This window comes from Lepidochelys olivacea (genome assembly GCF_965140295.1).
Source record: "Lepidochelys olivacea isolate rLepOli2 genome assembly, chromosome: 23".
Classification (NCBI taxonomy): Eukaryota; Metazoa; Chordata; order Testudines; family Cheloniidae; genus Lepidochelys; species Lepidochelys olivacea.
This window is the reverse complement of record NC_140433.1, coordinates 15,197,463-15,216,478: the sequence shown is the minus strand read 5'-3', so window position 1 is coordinate 15,216,478 and position 19,016 is coordinate 15,197,463. Positions and strand designations below refer to the sequence as shown.

Sequence of the window (19,016 nt, the reverse complement as noted above, 5' to 3'; positions counted from 1 at the left end):
CGAGCGGCTGCCCTGACGGCCCCCCTTGGCCCGAGCGACGCCAACGCCCCTGACCCCGGGGCCGACGGGAGGGGCGCCGAGCGGCTGCCCTGACGGCCCCCCTTGGCCCGAGCGACGCCAACGCCCCTGACCCCGGGGCCGACGGGAGGGGCGCCGAGCGGCTGCCCTGACGGCCCCCCTTGGCCCGAGCGACGCCAACGCCCCTGACCCCGGGGCCGACGGGAGGGGCGCCGAGCGGCTGCCCTGACGGCCCCCCTTGGCCCGAGCGACGCCAACGGCCCTGGCTCCGGGGCTGATGGGAGCGACGCCAACGGCCCTGCCCCAGGGGCTGATGGGAGTGACGCCAACGGCCCTGCCCCAGGGGCTGATGGGAGCGACGCCAACGGCCCTGGCCCCGGGGCTGATGGGAGCGACGCCGAGCGGCTGCCCTGACGGCCCCCCTTGGCCCGAGCGACGCCAACGCCCCTGACCCCGGGGCCGACGGGAGGGGTGCCGAGCGGCTGCCCTGACGGCCCCCCTTGGCCCGAGCGACGCCAATGGCCCTGCCCCCGGGGCCGACGGGAGGGGCGCCGAGCGGCTGCCTTGACGGCCCCCCTTGGCCTGAGTTATGTCAACAGACAGCCCTGCCCCCGGGCCGCATGGGAGTGAGAGGAGCACTGAGGGCCCCCCTAAGCATAAGGCCGGGCTGAACCTCTCACGCAGGGCCTGTGCGGGCCCTGAACTGCTCTATCCAGGAGCCTGCTGAACAGCAGCCAGCCCCCTGCTCTGCTTCCCCTCACAGAGTCACACCAAGCCAACGCCGTTAAACCTTTTATTTAGAAGCGTAGGTGAAGGGAAGCCGCCCTGTTGGCGCGGCAGCAGGCCCCGTAAGAGAAATGGGTTTGGTCGTTTCGAACACTGACCGAGCCAGGGGAATGGATCACGCCAGAACGTTGGGGTAGCAGCTGAAGACACGGCGCTGCTGCATTAATGGGGGTCTCCTTCCCCAGGAGCAGAGCAGAAACAGGACCGCCCAGAGCAGAGCGCAGCTATTGGACGAAGCCTGCACCGCACCAGCTTCAGGTAGGACAGGTACCGCTTGGTCCATCGCAGTGCCTGTGAACACCTACTCCCCACTATCTACCCCAGGGCAGAGGCGCCCCTGGCCATGGGGAGAGGGAGCCTCGCCTTGCCCTGAAGAACCCCTGCCCTGGTGGCTGATGGGAGCCATGGCAGGCCGTGCTTAAGCTACTCATGGGTTAGCAAGGAATGTCTACTCCCTCGGGGGAGTGGCTGGAAGTTGCTCAACCCACGCTGCTAGAGAAATAACCAGCGGGACTTGGGCAAGTGGGTGAGTCATGTCCCAGCCCTGGGGGGAGGAGGAGGGGGATCACAAGCCCCGGAGACCTGATCGTAGCAGTTTCGGTCACATTGAGCAGGAAGTTAGTAGAAAGAACAGAGGTGGGAGTGGAGGACAGAAAAGCAACTGGTTCTCCTCGCCCTAGACATGGACGGAGCGTTAGTTGGCAAAGGTGCTCTTCACAGCTGCTATGATGTTCTTGGCGTTGATCCCGAAGAGGTCCAGGAGTTCGGCCGGTTTGCCACTCCGGGGCACACCAGACACCGCCAAGCTTTGGAGCACTATGCCAGGCTCCCCGGACACGGCCGCGGCCACTGCTTCCCCGAGCCCACCTAGCAAAGAGACAGAAGGGTCACACTACATGGGACTAGCTCTCCTTTCCAGAGGTGTCTCGGTTGCTTAAAATGCGCTAGTCACAGCCCCTCCGTGAGATGTGTCACTTGGTCAGGACAGGCTTGCAGGACACCTGGGTTCCATTCCAGCTCTGTCACCAGGCCCTGGCTTTTCCCAAGCCAGCCCTGTGACCCAGGAGATCCCTTCCAGTCCTTGCCCAGACAACCTGTCACAATGCAGCTTCCTGGCAGATTCTCCCCCCACCCTCCCCTTGGGATTCTGTTCCAGACCCTCCCTCTGATGGCTGGAAACCTTAGTTCCAGTGTCAGTCGATCCTTGGCCAAGTTCACGCCCCTTTGTTCTTGGGCCAGCATCCTCCTTTGGTTTCAACAGCTCTTCTCCCGCTGTATCCAGCGGGCGCCCAGACCTGTCCGGTTTGTAATTTAGGCTACACAACGCAAGCTGTCAGTCCCCTCTGCCCCATCCCAACCCTTCTCTGCACCCATCCCAGCAGAGATTCCTCAACACCCTAGTCTTGCTGGGGTTGCCCAGCGCTAAAATGGGAAATAACCCTCCTACTCGGGATTCCCCAGCTATCCAAGGCTGGCTTCGGCCCATGCTGGGAGCAAGCAGCCAGCCGGCCATTGCTCCCCAATCCTGCACAGGCGTTCGGGAGCCCCCGGCCAATAGCCTCCTACCCTCTCTGTAATGATCCTCCACAGTGATGATGCGCCCTCCAGTAGCCCTGGCACTGGTGATTATGGTGGCTGCATCCAAGGGCTTGATGGTGAAGGGGTCGATGACACGGATGCAGGTGCCTGGAAGGGACAGAGGGTCAGAGGAGGAAAGGGGCGGAGGAGCGAGCTCATGGCCATCCCCTGACTGCTGGTTACCTTGCTTGGCGAGCTCGTCAGCAGCAGCCAGGGCCTCATGCAGCGTGACCCCGGCTCCGATCACCGTGACCCTGTCAGCGTCACTGTTACGCACCACCTGGGGACAGAGACGTGAGTTACCAACACTGGAAGGCCAGACCCATTCTTGCAGCCAAGGGTCAGGCCTCCCAGTCCTTCCCTTCCCTTGACAGGTGGGTCCCTGCACTCCCTCAACCCACTGGCTTAGCAGGCACCTTCCCCCTCCTTGCATTAAAATCTTTCTTTGGATCTGCTCACCAGACCCTACTCCCCTCCCAGAGCTGGGGGGAGAACCCAGGAGTCCTGGCTCTCAGCTCTACCCACCAGACCCCACTCCCCTCCCAGAGCTGAGGATTTCTGGCTGAGACTTCATGGAGTCTCCTGCCACGTAGTGGCAGATTCATGGCTATCACAGTCACCGGGTCTGGTCTCTGCCCTGGCCTGGGGCCAGTCTCCCGGGAGTGACCCCTTTAGCAAACCGGGCCCCAAGGCCCCACATAGTTGCACCGGGGGAAGCCCATGGGTCTTCGGCACCAGTGCTCCCTGTCCCTCTCCGGAGAGAGTCCAGCCCAGCCAGCCCCCTGTGGGAGGCTGGTTCAGGCCGCCCGGCTTCCCAAGTGTAGGGACAACCACAATGGCCACCTTTGCAGAACAAGGAGCCATTGATAGGTCACCTGGCCAAGCTGCTGCCCTCAAGGGCCACCCAAGCTGAGATTGCTCCTGGCCTTAGCTCCCTCTTTCCCCCATTCTGCCCAGGGGAGGACTCCAAATCCCTCCCAAGGGCAGCCCTTTTCCCTGTCACCCAACCCCTTCCCCCCTGGCTCTCCAGCCCTGTTCCCATGCCCTGCCTGCTCCAGCCCGCCGCCCAGGTCTTGGAGCGTTTCTGGCTGGAGTCCCACTTGATTTTCGGCCTGGTCTGTAATGGCGCAGCCAGCTGCTGACGCCTGCCCACCCACAGCTCGTTCTGCCCTGGGAGCAGGCCTGGACTAGGTCTACACGGAACCCACTACAGCAGGCCAGCGTAGACACTCCCTGCTGCACTGGGAGGGGCTCCCCACCACTGTGGTAAATCGCCCTGCCCCGAGAGGAGGTCTCTTCTCCGGGCCACCTAGCTGCGTCTGCCTGGGGACATGGGTCAGCCCAGCTATGGAGAGCCGGGGGAGGGGGAGATTCCCCCCCGCCCTGAGCGACGTAGCTGGGTTAACGTGATTACCTAGTGTAGACCAGCTGAGCTCTTCCCCCCCCACTGGGTCGCCATGGAAGGCGGAGAAGGAAACAGGCATGCACAGGAATCATGTTACAGATGCTGCCCAACACACCAGCAGGGGCTGGCACGGGACACCTCTGTCCCGCTTGACTGGACTCCCCTGGGCTCCAGAGTCCTGCCAGACACCGCTGCCCTCAGCACGCTCACCCCTCCTTTAAAAACTAACCACTTCACGCTCCCACCCCGCACAGGAGCAGCTCAGGAACAGAGTGGAGCCCCTTTCTGCTCTGGCCCAGGGCCGGACTGGAACCCAGCATGCCTGGGCTCTCTGCAACGACCTGCCAGGTAACCTTGTGCCTCAGTTTCCCCTCCCACCCCACCTCTAGGCTGTAACCTCTTTGGGTCTCTCCCCAGTTCCCTGTGCCCCCGATCTCCCTCAGTCCATAGCCTGGGAACCCTTCGCCCTGAGGCATTTGGGAGGCAGCTTTGCCAGCGTCCCCCCACAACTGGCCTGGGCAGACAGGAGCGGGGCCAGTTCCCTGCACTGCCACAGGCCCAGAGCGGAAACAACGCCACCCACCCCCGTAGGGTTGTGCAAGAGAAGCACCCAGAGGCTGGCAGAGCAAGGACCCTGTGCTGTGCCAGGTGCTATCTAGACCCCCACCCCCCACTGGACTGGGCACTGCCCAGACAGCTCCTGGCACCCCGGGGCCCTGAGCTCCACACACGCCCTGCCCCCTCTCCCAGCATCGGGTGAGGCCCCGTCCCCAGAGAGCCTCCAATCCAGACAGGGCAGGAGGAAAACGGAGGCACGGAGTGAGGCCACCATTCAAGGCCCCCCACATTCCTCCCAGCCCCTTGCCTTGGCCTGGCCAATCTCAAACTTCTCCTCCGGCGGGTAGACGACTGGGGTCTCTGGGCGGCTGGTCCGGATGAAGCAGATGCCCTAGGGAGCAGAGGTGGCGGCCGAGGAGCCAGGCAAGGCAGGTCACAGGCAGGCTCAGAGCTTTGTGCCAACAGGCAGCTGTGTCCCTTGCTGACCCCCAGCCACGGTGGGGCCCTGTGATCCCACACACAACCGGGCAGGTCACCCAGGAGGCCGATAGACCTGGGCTGGGTGACCCAGCAGAGCTTTCAGGCCGAGCCATCGACAGCCGCTCCCCCCGAAACGCGTGCAGCACCCACCCAGGACAGCTGCAGGATTCCCAGCATGCCGTCAAATGACTGGCAAAGGGACCCTACAAGGGGAGGAAATCCAAGGTCGCGCAGATCCGACGATAGAACCCAGGAGTCCTGGCTCCCAGCCCCCCTGCTCTGACCCACCAGACCCCCTCCCCTCCCAGAGCCGGGGAGAGCACCCAGGAGTCCTCCCTCTCTCTCGGGGGCAGGCGAATCGAGGGCGGGATAACTGGCATGGCCAGGCCCAAGGACAAGGAGTCCACCATCGGTGCCACCCAGAGCCAGAGCCCACAGCTGGCCCCTGAGGACGCCCCACAGACCCCACTCCTGAGGCAGCAGCGCAAGGAGCCCCCCAGAGCCGTTACCTTGGTGTTGGCAGCCAGGCAGACAGCGCGTTCAGCAGAGACGGCGTCGCTGGGGTAGAAGACAGTGCAGCCGGGAATGGCTCGGAACATGGCTATGTCCTCCAGGGCCATCTGCGAGGGGCCGTCCTCCCCTGTGGGGAGCCAGGAGAGGAGCCGGGCTAGAGAGCAGGCTCGCTCGGCAGCACTGGGGGCCGGCGGCCTACTCCCCTGGCCACGCAGCCTCCCGGAGCCCTGACACCTGGGTTCCGCTCCCAGCCCTGCCACCAATCTGCACGTGGCCCTCCGGCAACGCAGCCAAGGCGCCAGGGCCTGGGGGGTTCACAGGGCAGCACAGCGTCCCCCCATGCCTACCGATGGAGACCCCGCAGTGGGAGCCACACAGGTTGAGGTTGGTCCGGGAGATGGCGCCCATGCGGATATGGTCGAAGGCCCGGGTGAAGAAAGCAGCGAAGGTGCTGGCGAAGACCACGGCCCGGTCCCTGGCGGCGCAGCCCAGAGCCACGCTGACCTGGGGGGATAGCGCATGAGAGCCGGCCCCAGAGAAACCCCCCGCCCTCCCCAGCCCCCAGCCCTCACCATGTTCTGCTCGGCGATGTAGCACTCGATGTAGCGCTCGGGGTGCACCTGCTTGAACAGCTCGGAAAAGGTGGAGTTCTTGGTGTCACCGTCCAAGGCCACCACACGCTCGTTGGCACCACCCAGCTTCGCCAGGGCCACGCCGTAGGCCTTCCGCGTGGCCACCTGCAGGGCGGGAGAGCGTCATTTCCCTCCCCTCTGGCAACCCTGGGAGGCTATGACGGGGTCAGTCCAGACCCCCTTCCCCTAGCCCCCTGCTCTCCCAACCCTGGGTGCCCCCCTTCCCCCACCTTGTCCCCAATGGCGTATTCCGGCGGCGAGGGCATGCAGATGCCGGCGATGCTGATCTGTGGGACGTCCTCAATGGGCGGCTGCGGTACCAGCACCTCGTGGGTCTGGATCCGGCTCTGGATGGCACCGATGATGGACTCCACCTTGTCCTTGGGCATGGGCTTGCCATGCCAGTTCTCCGCATCCTCCACACCTGGCACAGAACCACCCCCGGGGAGTGAGCAGAAGTGAGACAGGACTCCTGGGTTCTCTCGCCCACTCAGAGAGGAGCAGGGTCTGGTGGGTTAGAGCCAGGGGAGGCTGGGAGCCAGGACTCCTGGGTTCTCTCCCCCGCTCAGAGAGGAGCAGGGTCTGGTGGGTTAGAGCCAGGGGATGCTGGGAGCCAGGACTCCTGGGTTCTCTCCCCCGCTCAGAGAGGAGCAGGGTCTGGTGGGTTAGAGCCAGGGGATGCTGGGAGCCAGGACTGCTGGGTTCTCCCCCTGGCTCTGAGGGGAGCAGGGTCTGGTGGGTTAGAGCCAGGACTCCTGGGTTCTCTCCCCAACTGTGGGAGGGGAGGACCTCTCCTGAGGTCCCTACTCTGTCGCACCCCACAGTAGCTGTCAGCACGAGAGAAAGAGCCACCGAACACTCTCCCCGCCCCGGCACTCCTTCCCACCAGGCCTCACCAGCCAGGGAGCCAGCCATGGGGCCCCTGGCCAAGGCCTGCAGCACTCAGAGCCGAGGGGGACACTCACCAGGGATGCCCCGTCCCTTGTAGGTCTTGGCCACGATAGCCGTGGGCTTCCCCTTCACCTGGGCCGCCTGCCGCAGGGCCTCGTCCAGCTCCTCCACGGCGTGGCCGTCCACCACGTAGGTGTTCCACCTACCAAGGAGGGAGGGGTCAGCCGGCCCCAGGGCCACCCCCACCCCACCCACGGCCCCGCCCCCACGACACTCACCCGAAGGCCTCCCAGCGGCGGCGGTGCACGGCCGTGTCGTGGCACAGCGGCGCCGCCTCGCTCTGGCCCAGTCGGTTGACGTCCACGATGGCCACCAGGTTGTCGAGCCGGTAGTGGGATCCGAAGGCCAGAGCCTCCCAGACGGAGCCCTCCGACGCCTCCCCGTCACCCAGCAGGCAGAACACCCGATAGCTGGCCAGAGGGGCGGGATCACTGCCAGACCACGCCCCCGAGCTCCCCCCAGCTCAGAGAGGGCGGGGTCGCTGCCAGACCACGCCCCCGAGCTCCCCCCAGCTCAGAGAGGGCGGGGCCGCTGCCAGACCACGCCCCCGAGCTCCCCCCAGCTCAGAGAAGGCGGGGTCGCCGCCAGACCATGCCCCCGAGCTCCCCCCAGCTCAGAGAGGGCGGGATCGCCACCAGACCACGCCTCCCCGAGCTCCCCCCAACGCAGAGAGGGCGGGGTCGCCACCAGACCACGCCTCCCCGAGCTCCCCCCAACGCAGAGAGGGCGGGGTCGCCACCAGACCACGCCTCCCCGAGCTCCCCCCAACGCAGAGAGGGCGGGGTCGCCACCAGACCACGCCTCCCCGAGCTCCCCCCAACGCAGAGAGGGCGGGGTCGCCACCAGACCACGCCTCCCCGAGCTCCCCCCAACGCAGAGAGGGCGGGGTCGCCACCAGACCACGCCTCCCCGAGCTCCCCCCAACGCAGAGAGGGCGGGGTCGCCACCAGACCACGCCTCCCCGAGCTCCCCCCAGCTCAGAGAGGGCGGGGTCGCCACCAAACCACGCCCCCCCGAGCTCCCCCCAGCTCAGAGAGGGCGGGGTCGCCGACAGACCACGCCTCCCCGAGCTCCCCCCAGCTCAGAGAGGGCGGGGTCGCCGCCAGACCACGCCTCCCCGAGCTCCCCCCAGCTCAGAGAGGGCGGGGTCGCCGCCAGACCACGCCTCCCCGAGCTCCCCCCAGCTCAGAGAGGGCGGGGTCGCCGCCAGACCACGCCTCCCCGAGCTCATCCCAGCTCAGAGAGGGCGGGGTCGCCGCCAGACCACGCCTCCCCGAGCTCATCCCAGCTCAGAGAGGGCGGGGTCGCCGCCAGACCACGCCTCCCCGAGCTCCCCCCAGCTCAGAGAAGGCGAGGTTGCCGCCAGACCACGCCTCCCCGAGCTCCCCCCAGCTCAGAGAGGGCGGGGTCGCCGCCAGACCATGCCCCCGAGCTCCCCCCAGCTCAGAGAAGGCGAGGTTGCCGCCAGACCACGCCTCCCCGAGCTCCCCCCAGCTCAGAGAGGGCGGGGTCGCCGCCAGACCACGCCTCCCCGAGCTCCCCCCAGCTCAGAGAGGGCGGGGTCGCCGCCAGACCACGCCTCCCCGAGCTCCCCCCAGCTCAGAGAGGGCGGGGTCGCCGCCAGACCACGCCTCCCCGAGCTCCCCCCAGCTCAGAGAGGGCGGGGTCGCCGCCAGACCACGCCTCCCCGAGCTCCCCCCAGCTCAGAGAGGGCGGGGTCGCCGCCAGACCACACCTACCCAAGCTCCCCCCAACGCAGAGAGGGCGGGGTCGCTGCCAGACCACGCCTCCCCGAGCTCCCCCCAGCTCAGAGGGTGGGGTCGCCGCCAGACCATGCCCCTGAGCTCCCCCCAGCTCAGAGAAGGCGGGGTCACCGCCAGACCACGCCTCCCCGAGCTCCCCCCAGCTCAGAGGGTGGGGTCGCCGCCAGACCATGCCCCCGAGCTCCCCCCAGCTCAGAGAAGGCAGGGTCACCGCCAGACCACGCCTCCCCGAGCTCCCCCCAGCTCAGAGAAGGCGGGGTCACCGCCAGACCACGCCTCCCCGAGCTCCCCCCAGCTCAGAGAAGGCGGGGTCACCGCCAGACCACGCCTCCCCGAGCTCCCCCCAGCTCAGAGAAGGCGGGGTCACCGCCAGACCACGCCTCCCCAGGCCCCCCCACAGCCCCAGAAGGTGGGGGAGGGTCACAGCCGGGCCACGCTTCCCCCAGCTCCCCTCCCATGTTGCCAACCAGTTCTCCCCAGCCACCTACCCCAGGCTGAGGGAGCTCCCCCCACCCCAGGGCACTCACCTGGCCTTGTCAAAGTACTTGCCTGCGTAGGCCATCCCGCAGGCCGCGCCCAGGCCCTGCCCCAGTGAGCCCGTGGCTACGTCCACGAAGGGCAGCCTCTGGTGGGGAGAGTGGCCACGTGACAGCAGGGAGCCGTGGGGAGACCTCCACAGCCCCTCCCAGCCCCACCACTGGGGCACCCCTCAGGACCATTGATCCCATTATCAGCAGTCCCCCCGCTGCCCGCACTCCCAACTGTGGGTCCCCAGCTGGGATGGGCCCTGTGGCCTTCCACCCCACAGGGAGCAGAGAGGGAGGGGTAGTGTCACGGAGTGTGGGGGAGTCCAGGCCCTGCACCCCTCTTCCTGGGATTCACGGAGACTCTCAGCCAGCCGGGGAAACAGAAGGTTTATTAGACGACAGGAACAGGGTCTAACACAGAGCTTGTAGGTGCAGAGAACAGGACCCCTCTGCCGGGTCCATTTTGGGGGGCAGTGAGCCAGACAACCTCGTCTGCCCTTCACCCCTCGTACCCAGCCAGCCCCAAACTGAAAAACTCTCTCCCGCCTCCCCTCCCCTGGGCTTTGTCCCTTTCCCGGGCCAGGAGGGCACCGGATTCCTTTGTTCTCCAACCCTTTAGCTCTCACCTGGCAGGGGGAAGGGCCCAGGCCATCAGTGGCCAGGAAACAGGGTGTCGGCCATTCTCTGTGTCCAGACCCCTGCACACACCGGCCCTCTAGGGCTCTGCAACGACCATACACCCTTACCCCACCCCCTAGAGACTTAAGAACTGCCTAGGTGAAACTGAGGCACCGCCCACACTATTCAGAGGAAACATTAAGAACAGTCCCACTTCGTCACAGGTGGCGGGCTGGTATCCCGGGGAGCCCCACACTCACCGGGGTGGGGTGTCCCTCCAGGTCACAGTCGATCTTGCGCAGATTCAGCAGCTCTGGCTCCTTGAGGAAGCCAGCCTCGGCCCAGGCCGCGTACAGCAAGGGGGCAGCGTGGCCCTGTGGCCAGGGGGCAGAGTTAGACCCCAACTCCCCAGCACCTCCACGGTCCAGGCCATCCCCCCAAGTGGAACAAGAGGGGAGACTGCAGAGGGGAAGCCGCATGCCCATCCCCCATAGGCCAGCCACGGGGACCCCTCCCCCAGGCCAAGGGGGACCCCTCCCCGATCCCCCCATAGCCCAGCCACGGGGACCCCCCACCAATCCCCCCCGGTAGCCAGCCACGGGGACCCCTCCCCCAGGCCAAGAGGGGACCCCCCACCGATCTCCCCCATAGCCCAGCCACAGGGACCCCCCACCAATCCCCCCCGGTAGCCAGCCACGGGGACCCCTCCCCCAGGCCAAGGGGGACCCCTCACCGATCCCCCCATAGCCCAGCCACGGGGACCCCTCCCCCAGGCCAAGGGGGACCCCTCACCGATCCCCCCATAGCCCAGCCACAGGGACCCCCCACCAATCCCCCCCGGTAGCCAGCCACGGGGACCCCTCCCCCAGGCCAAGGGGGACCCCTCACCGATCCCCCCATAGCCCAGCCACGGGGACCCCCCACCAATCCCCCCCGGTAGCCAGCCACGGGGACCCCTCCCCCAGGCCAAGGGGGACCCCTCCCCGATCCCCCCATAGCCCAGCCACAGGGACCCCCCACCAATCCCCCCCGGTAGCCAGCCACGGGGACCCCTCCCCCAGGCCAAGGGGGACCCCTCCCCGATCCCCCCATAGCCCAGCCACGGGGACCCCCGCCCCACCTTGGAGAGCACAAAGCGGTCATTGCTGGGGTGGGCCGGCCGGCTGGCCCGGTAGCGCATGGCCTGGAAGAACAGCACCGCCAGGATCTCGGCAGCGCTGCAGCAGGACGTGGGGTGGCTGTGGGGGAGAGGGGGCAGAGTCAGCCGGCGCCCCCCTGCGGGATCCCAGCCAAGCCCTCCCCCAATCTGCTCCCGCCCCGCCCAGGCCCCGCCCCCAGCAGCCAAGCCCCACCCCTCCGGGCGAGGGGCGTGGCACAAGGCTTGAGCAGCCCCCCATGGAGTGACACTCGGCCCAGCCAATCAGAGCAGTGAGCAGCTCACTCCCCTCACTCGCCCCCACACCTGGAAGAGGGGCGACCCCCCCCATCCCCGCGCCCGACCTGCCGGGAGGGGGGTTAACCCTTGACAAACCAGCGTCCCGCCCCCACCCCAAGCAAGAGAAGCGCTCTGAGACTCCCCCCGCCCCCAGCGATTCCCGCCTCTTCCCCCCCAAGGGTAAATGCCCACCCATTAGAGGCTGGGCATACACCCCCACGTCCACCGATCCCCCCTTTGCAATGCCCCCCCCGGGGAGAGGGGCGGGCGCGGGGGGGCCCCCCCCGGGGAGAGGGGCAGCACCGAGGGGGCCCCCCCCGGGGAGAGGGGCGGGCGCGGGGGGGCCCCCCCCGGGGAGAGGGGCGGGCGCGGGGGGGCCCCCCGGGGAGAGGGGCGGGCGCGGAGGGGGGCCCCCCCGGGAGAGGGGCGGGCGCGGAGGGGGGCCCCCCCGGGGAGAGGGGCGGGCGCGGGGGGGGCCCCCCCGGGCAGAGGGGCAGCACCGAGGGGGCCCCCCCGGGGAGAGGGGCAGCACCGAGGGGCCCCACGCGCAGGCCCCGGCCCCGGCCCCGGCCCCGGCCCCGCTCACCCCGAGCCCGCCGCGCACGTGGCCCGCAGCGAGCGCACCCGCAGCCGGTTCGCCGCATCGCGCAGCGCCTGCAGCCGGGACGGGCCCGGCCGGGGCTCGCCGCTCATCGCGCCCCGGCCCCGTTCGAGCCGGCCCGGTCCGCGCCGAGCGTCCGCCCCGGGAGCGAGCTGCTGCCTGCGGCTCCCGGCCTCCCTGGGCGGTGCAGGGAGCTCGCGGGGGGCGGAGCTGCGCTTGGCCCGGGCCGAGAGCCGGATCCGCGGCTCCCTCCACACTCCTGGTCTTCCCTCGCCCCGTGTCTCCAGCACCCCCCCGTTCTGCTCTGGCTGAGCCCCCGTCCACACCTGGACTGACCCCGGGGCAGCTGCGCTCAGAGCCCAGCCCTGCCCCCGAGGCAATCTGGGCTGACTCCGGAGTGACCCCGGGGGAGCTCAGCTCAGAGCCCAGCCCTGCCCCCGAGGCAATCTGGGCTGACTCCGGAGTGACCCCGGGGGAGCTCAGCTCAGAGCCCAGCCCTGCCCCTGTGGCAATCTGGGCTGACTCCGGAGTGACCCCGGGGGAGCTCAGCTCAGAGCCCAGCCCTGCCCCTGTGGCAATCTGGGCTGACTCCGGAGTGACCCCGGGGGAGCTCAGCTCAGAGCCCAGCCCTGCCCCTGTGGCAATCTGGGCTGACTCCGGAGTGACCCCGGCAGACCTCAGCTCAGAACCCAGCCCTGCCCCCATGGCAATCTGGGCTGACTCCGGAGTGACCCCGGGGGAGCTCAGCTCAGAGCCCAGCCCTGCCCCGTGGCAATCTGGCCTGACTCCGGAGTGACCCCGGCGGAGCTGAGCTCAGAACCCAGCCCTGTCCCCGTGGCAATCTGGCCTGACTCCGGAGTGACCCCGGCGGAGCTCAGCTCAGAACTCAGTACTTCAGGGCGCAGATGCGTGCAGACTGAGCGCTCCCATGCGTGTGTGGACCCCACATGTGGCTGGGGCCCTGGGCTTTGCAGGCTCCAGGAGGCATGGGGGGTGGGCGTGCGGTGCTGGGGTGCTGGCATCATGCCCAGGGACGGTGTTAGCAGCTGCTTGGTGCCTTGGCAGGGGAGACGCGCCTCAGAGCCTCTGGGGTGGGGCAGGGGGCTGGTGACACGGGGACCCCGCCCGGTGCCGGCACGCAGCCCATCGGGGGCAGGGCAGGGGGCTGGTTAAATGCTTTTGGGGCTCTCTGGGGTGTATCTGGAATGTTCCTGATAGACCGACTCACTCCACTCAGGAGCCAGGGCACCCACACTGCCCCGAGAGCAGGAGTGATTCTTTTACCAGGGCGGGAAACTGAGGCGCGCACACGCATCATACAAATGTTACACAAAATTCCCAGTGGGTACAGCACCCCTGTGACCAAGTGGGAATGTTCTTAATGATTGTCACGGGGTCCCCGGGCGATGCTCTGACCTGCTCCCCGTGAAGCCGGGCAGGACTCTGGGGGAGTCTCCTCTCAGGGAGCAGCCTGTCTGCAGGACACACAGCTCCCCCGGCTTCCCCCTTCCTGGGTCTGACCCCGGAGCCTCCAGCCTCCTCTGCCCCTCCGGGCGCTTCCCCCAGCGAGTCTGCCCAGGCGGGGTCCTGGGGGGCCAGAGGGTCCTGCCCCCCAACTCCGCAGTCAGACGGGACTCTCAGCCAGCCGGGGAAACAGAAGGTTTATTAGACGACAGGAACAGGGTCTAACACAGAGCTTGTAGGTGCAGAGAACGGGAACCCTCAGCTGGGTCCATTCTCGGGGGCAGTGAGCCAGACAACCACGTCTGCACTTCACTCCATGTCCCAGCCAGCCCCAAACTGAAACTCCCTCCAGCCCCCCTGCTCTGGGCTTTGTTCCTTTCCCGGGCCAGGTGGTCACCTGATTCCTTTGTTCTCCAGCCCTTTAGCTCTCACCTCGCAGGGGGGAAGGGCCCAGGCCATCAGTGGCCAGGAAACAGGGTGTCGGCCATTCTCTGTGTCCAGACCCCTGCACACACCTGCCCTCTAGGGCTCTGCAATGATCATACCCCCTTATCCCACCCCCTAGAGACTTAAGAACTGCCTAGGGGAAACTGAGGCACCCCCACACTATTCAGAGGAAACATTAAGAACAGTCCCACTTCGTCACACCCTGTACCCCACCCCAGAGGTGGCGTGTCTTGGCACCGGGCAAGGTGTGAGGATGTGACGCAGCAGGGAGGGGGGAGTGTTGCCCTGGGACCGTGCCCTGGGGGTGGGAGACCTGAGAGCCTGTCACCTGAGCCGGGGGTGGGGGGGTGACACCTCTGCCCGGGAATGTGGACAGAGGCTGCAGGAGGGGGCCTGTTGGGGGGGTTTAGTTTCAGTTTGGGGCTGGGTGGAGGAACACAGGGAACCCCAGGGCTGGGGTCTAAGCTCCCTGCTCCCCCAGAAGGACTTGACTGAGGGGTCCTGGGGCTACCCACAAGCTCTGTTTTGGACTGTGTTCCTGTGGTCCAATAAACCTCCTGTTTTACTGGCTGGCGGAGAGTCCCGGTGAATCCCAGGAAGAGGGGTGCAGGGCCCGGACTCCCCCACACTCCGTGACACGAGGGGTCCCCATATAACTAGCCCCCTGCCCCACCCCAGAGGGGCCGCATCTCAGCTGAACACAGGGGTCCTGCGATGGCATGCCGCTCTCTTGGTTATTCCGGTTCTGCTTGGGTCAGGGGCACCAGGGCGTGGGGAGGGAAGGACTCAGCCCCTTTGGTCTGCCCCGGCACCCATGCCCGCTAGAGGGGACTCTGCCAAGGCACCTCCCCCACCCAGAGGGGTATATGCCCGGGTCCTTATCCCCCATGGGCAGCGGGCAGCGCCCAAAGGTCAGGGCCGAGGGAAGGGCCAAAGCCCTGGTGGTGCCACCCTCCATGTCCTCATCTCACTCACCAAGGGGGGCTGGGGGAGGCCCTCTGGGCGGCAGAGGGCCGGGACAGCGCCATGGCTGCATCCCCAAGCACCCCGTGCCCAGGAGAGGGTGAGCCGAGGCAGGTGCAGGATGGGAAAGGGCAGGGCACTGACCCATCCACCTTGCCCAGCGCTGAGACACGGCCCCGCTCGGGAGAGGTGCGCGGGTGGGTTATATGGGGACCCCTTGCCTGGGGCCAGGACGCGGCCCCTCTGGGGTGGGGCAGGGGCTGGTTATCTCAGGACCCCTAGCCCGGTGCAGGGATGCGGCCCCCCAGCTGAGGCTGCCCCTGCCCGGGGAGGGAGCGATTCCAGTGTTATTTGCTCTCAGTTCTCCAGGGCAGCTGGAAAATGCCAACTTGAAAGAGGAGGGCGCGTTGGCAGGTGCATTGTGGGATGGCGGGGGGACAATATGGGGGATTTGCTCACTCCCCCCTGCCCATCCCTCACTATCTGTGTCCCCTCCACAGGTGGACCCCAACTCCCCCCCAACACCCGTGGAGCCCCCCGATGCCAGCCCCGCCCAGACGCCCCCTCCAGAGCTGGCTGGCCAGGACGGGAGCCACGTTCGGAGGCTGATGGGCAGCAGGGGGCACCGCTGGCCCAGGGGGTCGCCCAGCACTGCCAGGTCCCACGCCTGGCGCCGGGCCAGGGCGCGGAGCGGCAGAGGCTGGGGCAGGGCCAGGGGGCCTGCCAGGCCTCACGGGGCCAGGAGCTGCGGGGCGAGGTGGCGATGCTGAAGGAAGGCCAGGAGGCACTGGGAGGCCGGTGGCTGGCAATGCAGGCGGGCTGGTGCCACGCACAGCACCAGGAGCTGGGGCAGCTGAGAGAGGAGAAGAAGAGGTGAGGAGGGGATCCGGGGTCAACCCTGCCCCCCAGCGCCCCAGACCTGGCACGCCCTGCCCCCCAGCGCCCCAGACCTGGCACGCCCTGTCCCCCAGTGCCCCATGCCGGGCACCGCCCTGCCCCCCAGTGCCCCAGGCCTGGCACGCCCTGCCCCCCTGTACCTCAGGCCTGGCACCACCCTGCCCCCCAGTGCCCCATGCTGGGCACCGCCCTGCCCCCCTGTACCTCAGGCCTGGCACCGCCCTGCCCCCCAGTGCCCCATGCCGGGCACCGCCCTGCCCCCCAGTGCCCCAGGCCTGGCACCGCCCTGTGCCCCCCATTGCCCCACACCGGGCACCGCCTTGTGCCCCCTATGATGTCGCACTCCTGGTACCGGTGCTGCCTATGCATTCCCTACCCATCGCCTCCTGCCCCCAGCCACTTCCACCCCACCCGTGGCCGCGTCAGACGAGAGGACAGAGCCAAATCCCCACGCAATCCCATCTGCACCACTGCAGCCTAATGGGATGAGCCAGCTGGAGCCCCCGGGGCACTGACCAGCAGTGTCCCCCCTGCAGACACCGGAAGCTGCAGGAGCAGATGAATGCCGCGATAAGGCTCACTGTGGAGAGGTGGGTACGCTGTGCCACAACGTGGCCTGCGTGGAGGAGAGGATGGCCTACAGCACCCACGAGAGAGCCAGGGACGTGTGGGTAAGGGCCGGGCACCGGGGGGAGGGGAGGTGTGGGTAAGGGCCGGGCACCGGGGGGAGGGGACGTGTGGGTAAGGGCCGGGCACCGGGGGGACGGGGACGTGTGGGTAAGGGCCGGGTACCGGGGGGAGGGGACGTGTGGGTAGGACCGGGCACCAGGGGGAGGGGACGTGTGGGTAAGGGCCGGGCATCGGGGGGAGGGGACGTGTGGGTAGGACCGGGCACCGGGGGGAGGGGACATGTGGGTAGGACCGGGCATCAGGGGGAGGGGTCATGTGGGTAGGGCCGGGCACCAGGGGGGCGGGGTCGTGTGGGTAACGGCCAGGCACCGGGGGGGCAGGGACTTGTGGGTAAGGGCTGGGTACCAGGGGGAAGGGTCCTGTGGGTCAGGGCCGGGCACCGGGGGGAAGGGTCGTGTGGGTCAGGGCCAGGCACCGGGGGGAAGGGTCGTGTGGGTCAGGGCCAGGCACCGGGGGGAAGGGTCGTGTGGGTAAGGGCCAGGCACCGGGGGGCGGGGTCGTGTGGGTAAGGGCTGGGCACTGGGGGTGCAGGGATGTGTGGGTCAGGGCCGGGCACTGGGGGGAAGGGTCATGTGGGTAAGGGCTGGGCACTGGGGGGCGGGGTCATGTGGGTCAGGGCCGGGCACCGGGGGGGCGGGGATGTGTGGGTCAGGGCCGGGCACTGGGGGGAAACGTCGTGTGGGTAAGGGCCGGGCACCGGGGGGAGGGGACGTGTGGGTCAGGGCCGGGCACCGGGGGGTGGGGACGTGTGGGTTAGGGCCGGGCACCGGGGGGAAAGGTCGTGTGGGTAAGGGCCAGGCACCGGGGGGAAGGGTCGTGTGGGTAAGGGCCAGGCACCGGGGGGCGGGGTCGTGTGGGTAAGGGCTGGGCACTGGGGGTGCAGGGATGTGTGGGTCAGGGACGGGCACTGGGGGGAAACGTCGTGTGGGTAAGGGCCGGGCACCGGGGGCAGGGACGTGTGGGTAAGGGCCGGGCACCAGGGGGAGGGGACGTGTGGGTCAGGGCCGGGCACCGGGGGGAAAGGTCGTGTGGGTAAGGGCCGGGCACCGGGGGGAGGGGACTTGTGGATAAGGGCTGGGCACTGGGGGTGCAGGGATGTGTGGGTCAGGGCCGGGCACTGGGGGGAAGGGTCATGTGGGTAAGGGCTGGGCACTGGGGGGCGGGGTCATGTGGGTCAGGGCCGGGCACCGGGGGGGCGGGGATGTGTGGGTCAGGGCCGGGCACTGGGGGAAAACGTCGTGTGGGTAAGGGCCGGGCACCGGGGGGAGGGGATGTGTGGGTCAGGGCCGGGCACCGGGGGGTGGGGACGTGTGGGTTAGGGCCCGGCACCAGGGGGCAGGGACGTGTGGGTAAGGGCCGGGCACCAGGGGGAGGGGACGTGTGGGTCAGGGCCGGGCACCGGGGGGAAAGGTCGTGTGGGTAAGGGCCGGGCACCGGGGGGAGGGGACTTGTGGGTCAGGGCCGGGCACCGGGGGGTGGGGACGTGTGGGTAAGGATGGGAGTCTCGTGACATGGGGGTAAGAGCTGGGCATTGGGGGCAGGGAGGGGTGGGTCAGGGCTGGACACTGGGGTTGGGGACCTGTGGGTAAGGACCTGGGGGGCAGAGACATGGGGGTAAGGGCTCTGCACTGGGGTTGTGTGGGCAACAGATGGTCACTTTCTTACTCCCCAGGGTCTTCCCCATGGTCAGCTCCCCAGGATCCATGGGTCGGGGCTGGGCTGCCAGGCCAGGCCCCAGAGCGCCCTGCCCCATGGCGGGAGTCCTCATCCATGGGCCGGGGCCCCAGACTGCCTGCCCCAAAAGGTGGAGCCCACGTTCCCCGTGGGCAGTGGAGCACAGCTGGGCCACCAGCCAGGGCAAAGCCCTTCATCCCCGGGACCCACCTCGGCCCCCCATCGCCCCACAGGAGGTGCTGGACGCTTTCCACACCTGCCTCTCCCAGCTGGAAGCCCAGCAGCAGGCAGCCCAGCTGGAGAAGCAGGACCGGAGCGGTGCCCCCCAGTGCCACCTCCACGGGCAGCTGGTGAACCTGGCCGTGGCCGTGGCCACCATCCTGCTGGTGTGCATCTCGGCCGCCTGGGCCTGCGGCCTGCCCCTGCTCCGCAGCCGCCGGCGGGCACTCTCCACGCTGGGCGTGCTGGCTCTGCTCTCGCTGGCCGGGCACTGCTGGGAGGGCACCTGCTGGTAGCCAGGGTCCGCCCCGCCCGCCGGCACCAGCTCAGCAGCCAGGCGGCCATCGTGGGATGGTGCAGGGAACCGGGCGTTAGCCGTGGCAGGGTGCATCGTGGGACGGTGCGGGGGCAGGCAGGGTTAGCTGTGGCCGGGTGCACCATGGGACGGTGCAGGGAACTGGGCGTTAGTCGTGGCAGGGTGCATCGTGGGACGGTGCAGGGAACCGGGCGTTAGCCACGGCCGGGTGCATCATGGGACGGTGTGGGGGCAGCCATGTTCACCGTGGCCGGGTGCACCATGGGACGGTGCAGGGAACCGGGCGTTAGCCGTGGCAGGGTGCATCGTGGGACGGTGTGGGGGTAGCCACATTCTCCGTGGCCGGGTGCACCATGGGACGGTGCAGGGAACCGGGCGTTAGCCGTGGCAGGGTGCATCGTGGGACGGTGCGGGGGCAGGCAGGGTTAGCTGTTGCCGGGTGCACCATGGGACGGTGCAGGGAACCGGGCGTTAGCCGTGG

At 68.4% G+C, this 19,016-nt stretch overlaps 1 protein-coding gene across 3 annotated transcripts; it reads right to left on the bottom strand.

Moving 5' to 3' along the window:
- Positions 1 to 797: 797 nt before the first annotated feature.
- TKTL1 (transketolase like 1) lies at positions 798 to 12,232 on the bottom strand. 3 transcript variants are annotated; one of them, XM_084612643.1, is made up of 14 exons: positions 11,851 to 12,232; positions 10,950 to 11,067; positions 10,090 to 10,203; positions 9,212 to 9,309; positions 7,140 to 7,331; positions 6,936 to 7,063; positions 6,201 to 6,394; positions 5,911 to 6,075; positions 5,686 to 5,842; positions 5,335 to 5,465; positions 4,653 to 4,736; positions 2,566 to 2,662; positions 2,371 to 2,490; positions 798 to 1,671 (listed from the first exon to the last, which is right to left on the bottom strand). In XM_084612643.1, the coding sequence occupies exons 1-14, from the start codon at positions 11,955 to 11,957 to the stop codon at positions 1,499 to 1,501; spliced, it is 1,878 nt and encodes a 625-aa protein (XP_084468769.1). In that variant the 5' UTR covers positions 11,958 to 12,232; the 3' UTR covers positions 798 to 1,498. The 3 variants fall into 3 exon arrangements, with proteins under 3 accessions (XP_084468769.1, XP_084468768.1, XP_084468767.1); XM_084612642.1 differs by having other exon boundaries at positions 11,889 to 12,048; XM_084612641.1 differs by lacking the exon at positions 4,653 to 4,736 and having other exon boundaries at positions 11,851 to 12,055.
- Between the last annotated feature and the right edge of the window lie 6,784 nt (positions 12,233 to 19,016).

What these genes read in the sequence shown, in the direction of transcription:
- TKTL1 (XM_084612643.1), bottom strand. Translation starts at nt 11,957, where the DNA reads ATGAGCGGCGAGCCCCGGCCGGGCCCGTCCCGGCTGCAGGCGCTGCGC. An exon ending in GCCTGGCTGCCAACACCAAG is followed by an intron (nt 4,737 to 5,334) that starts GTAACGGCTCTG and finishes TCTGCTCCCTAG; the next exon opens with GGCATCTGCTTCATCCGGAC. An exon ending in TTGAGATTGGCCAGGCCAAG is followed by an intron (nt 2,663 to 4,652) that starts GCAAGGGGCTGG and finishes CTCTGTCCCCAG; the next exon opens with GTGGTGCGTAACAGTGACGC.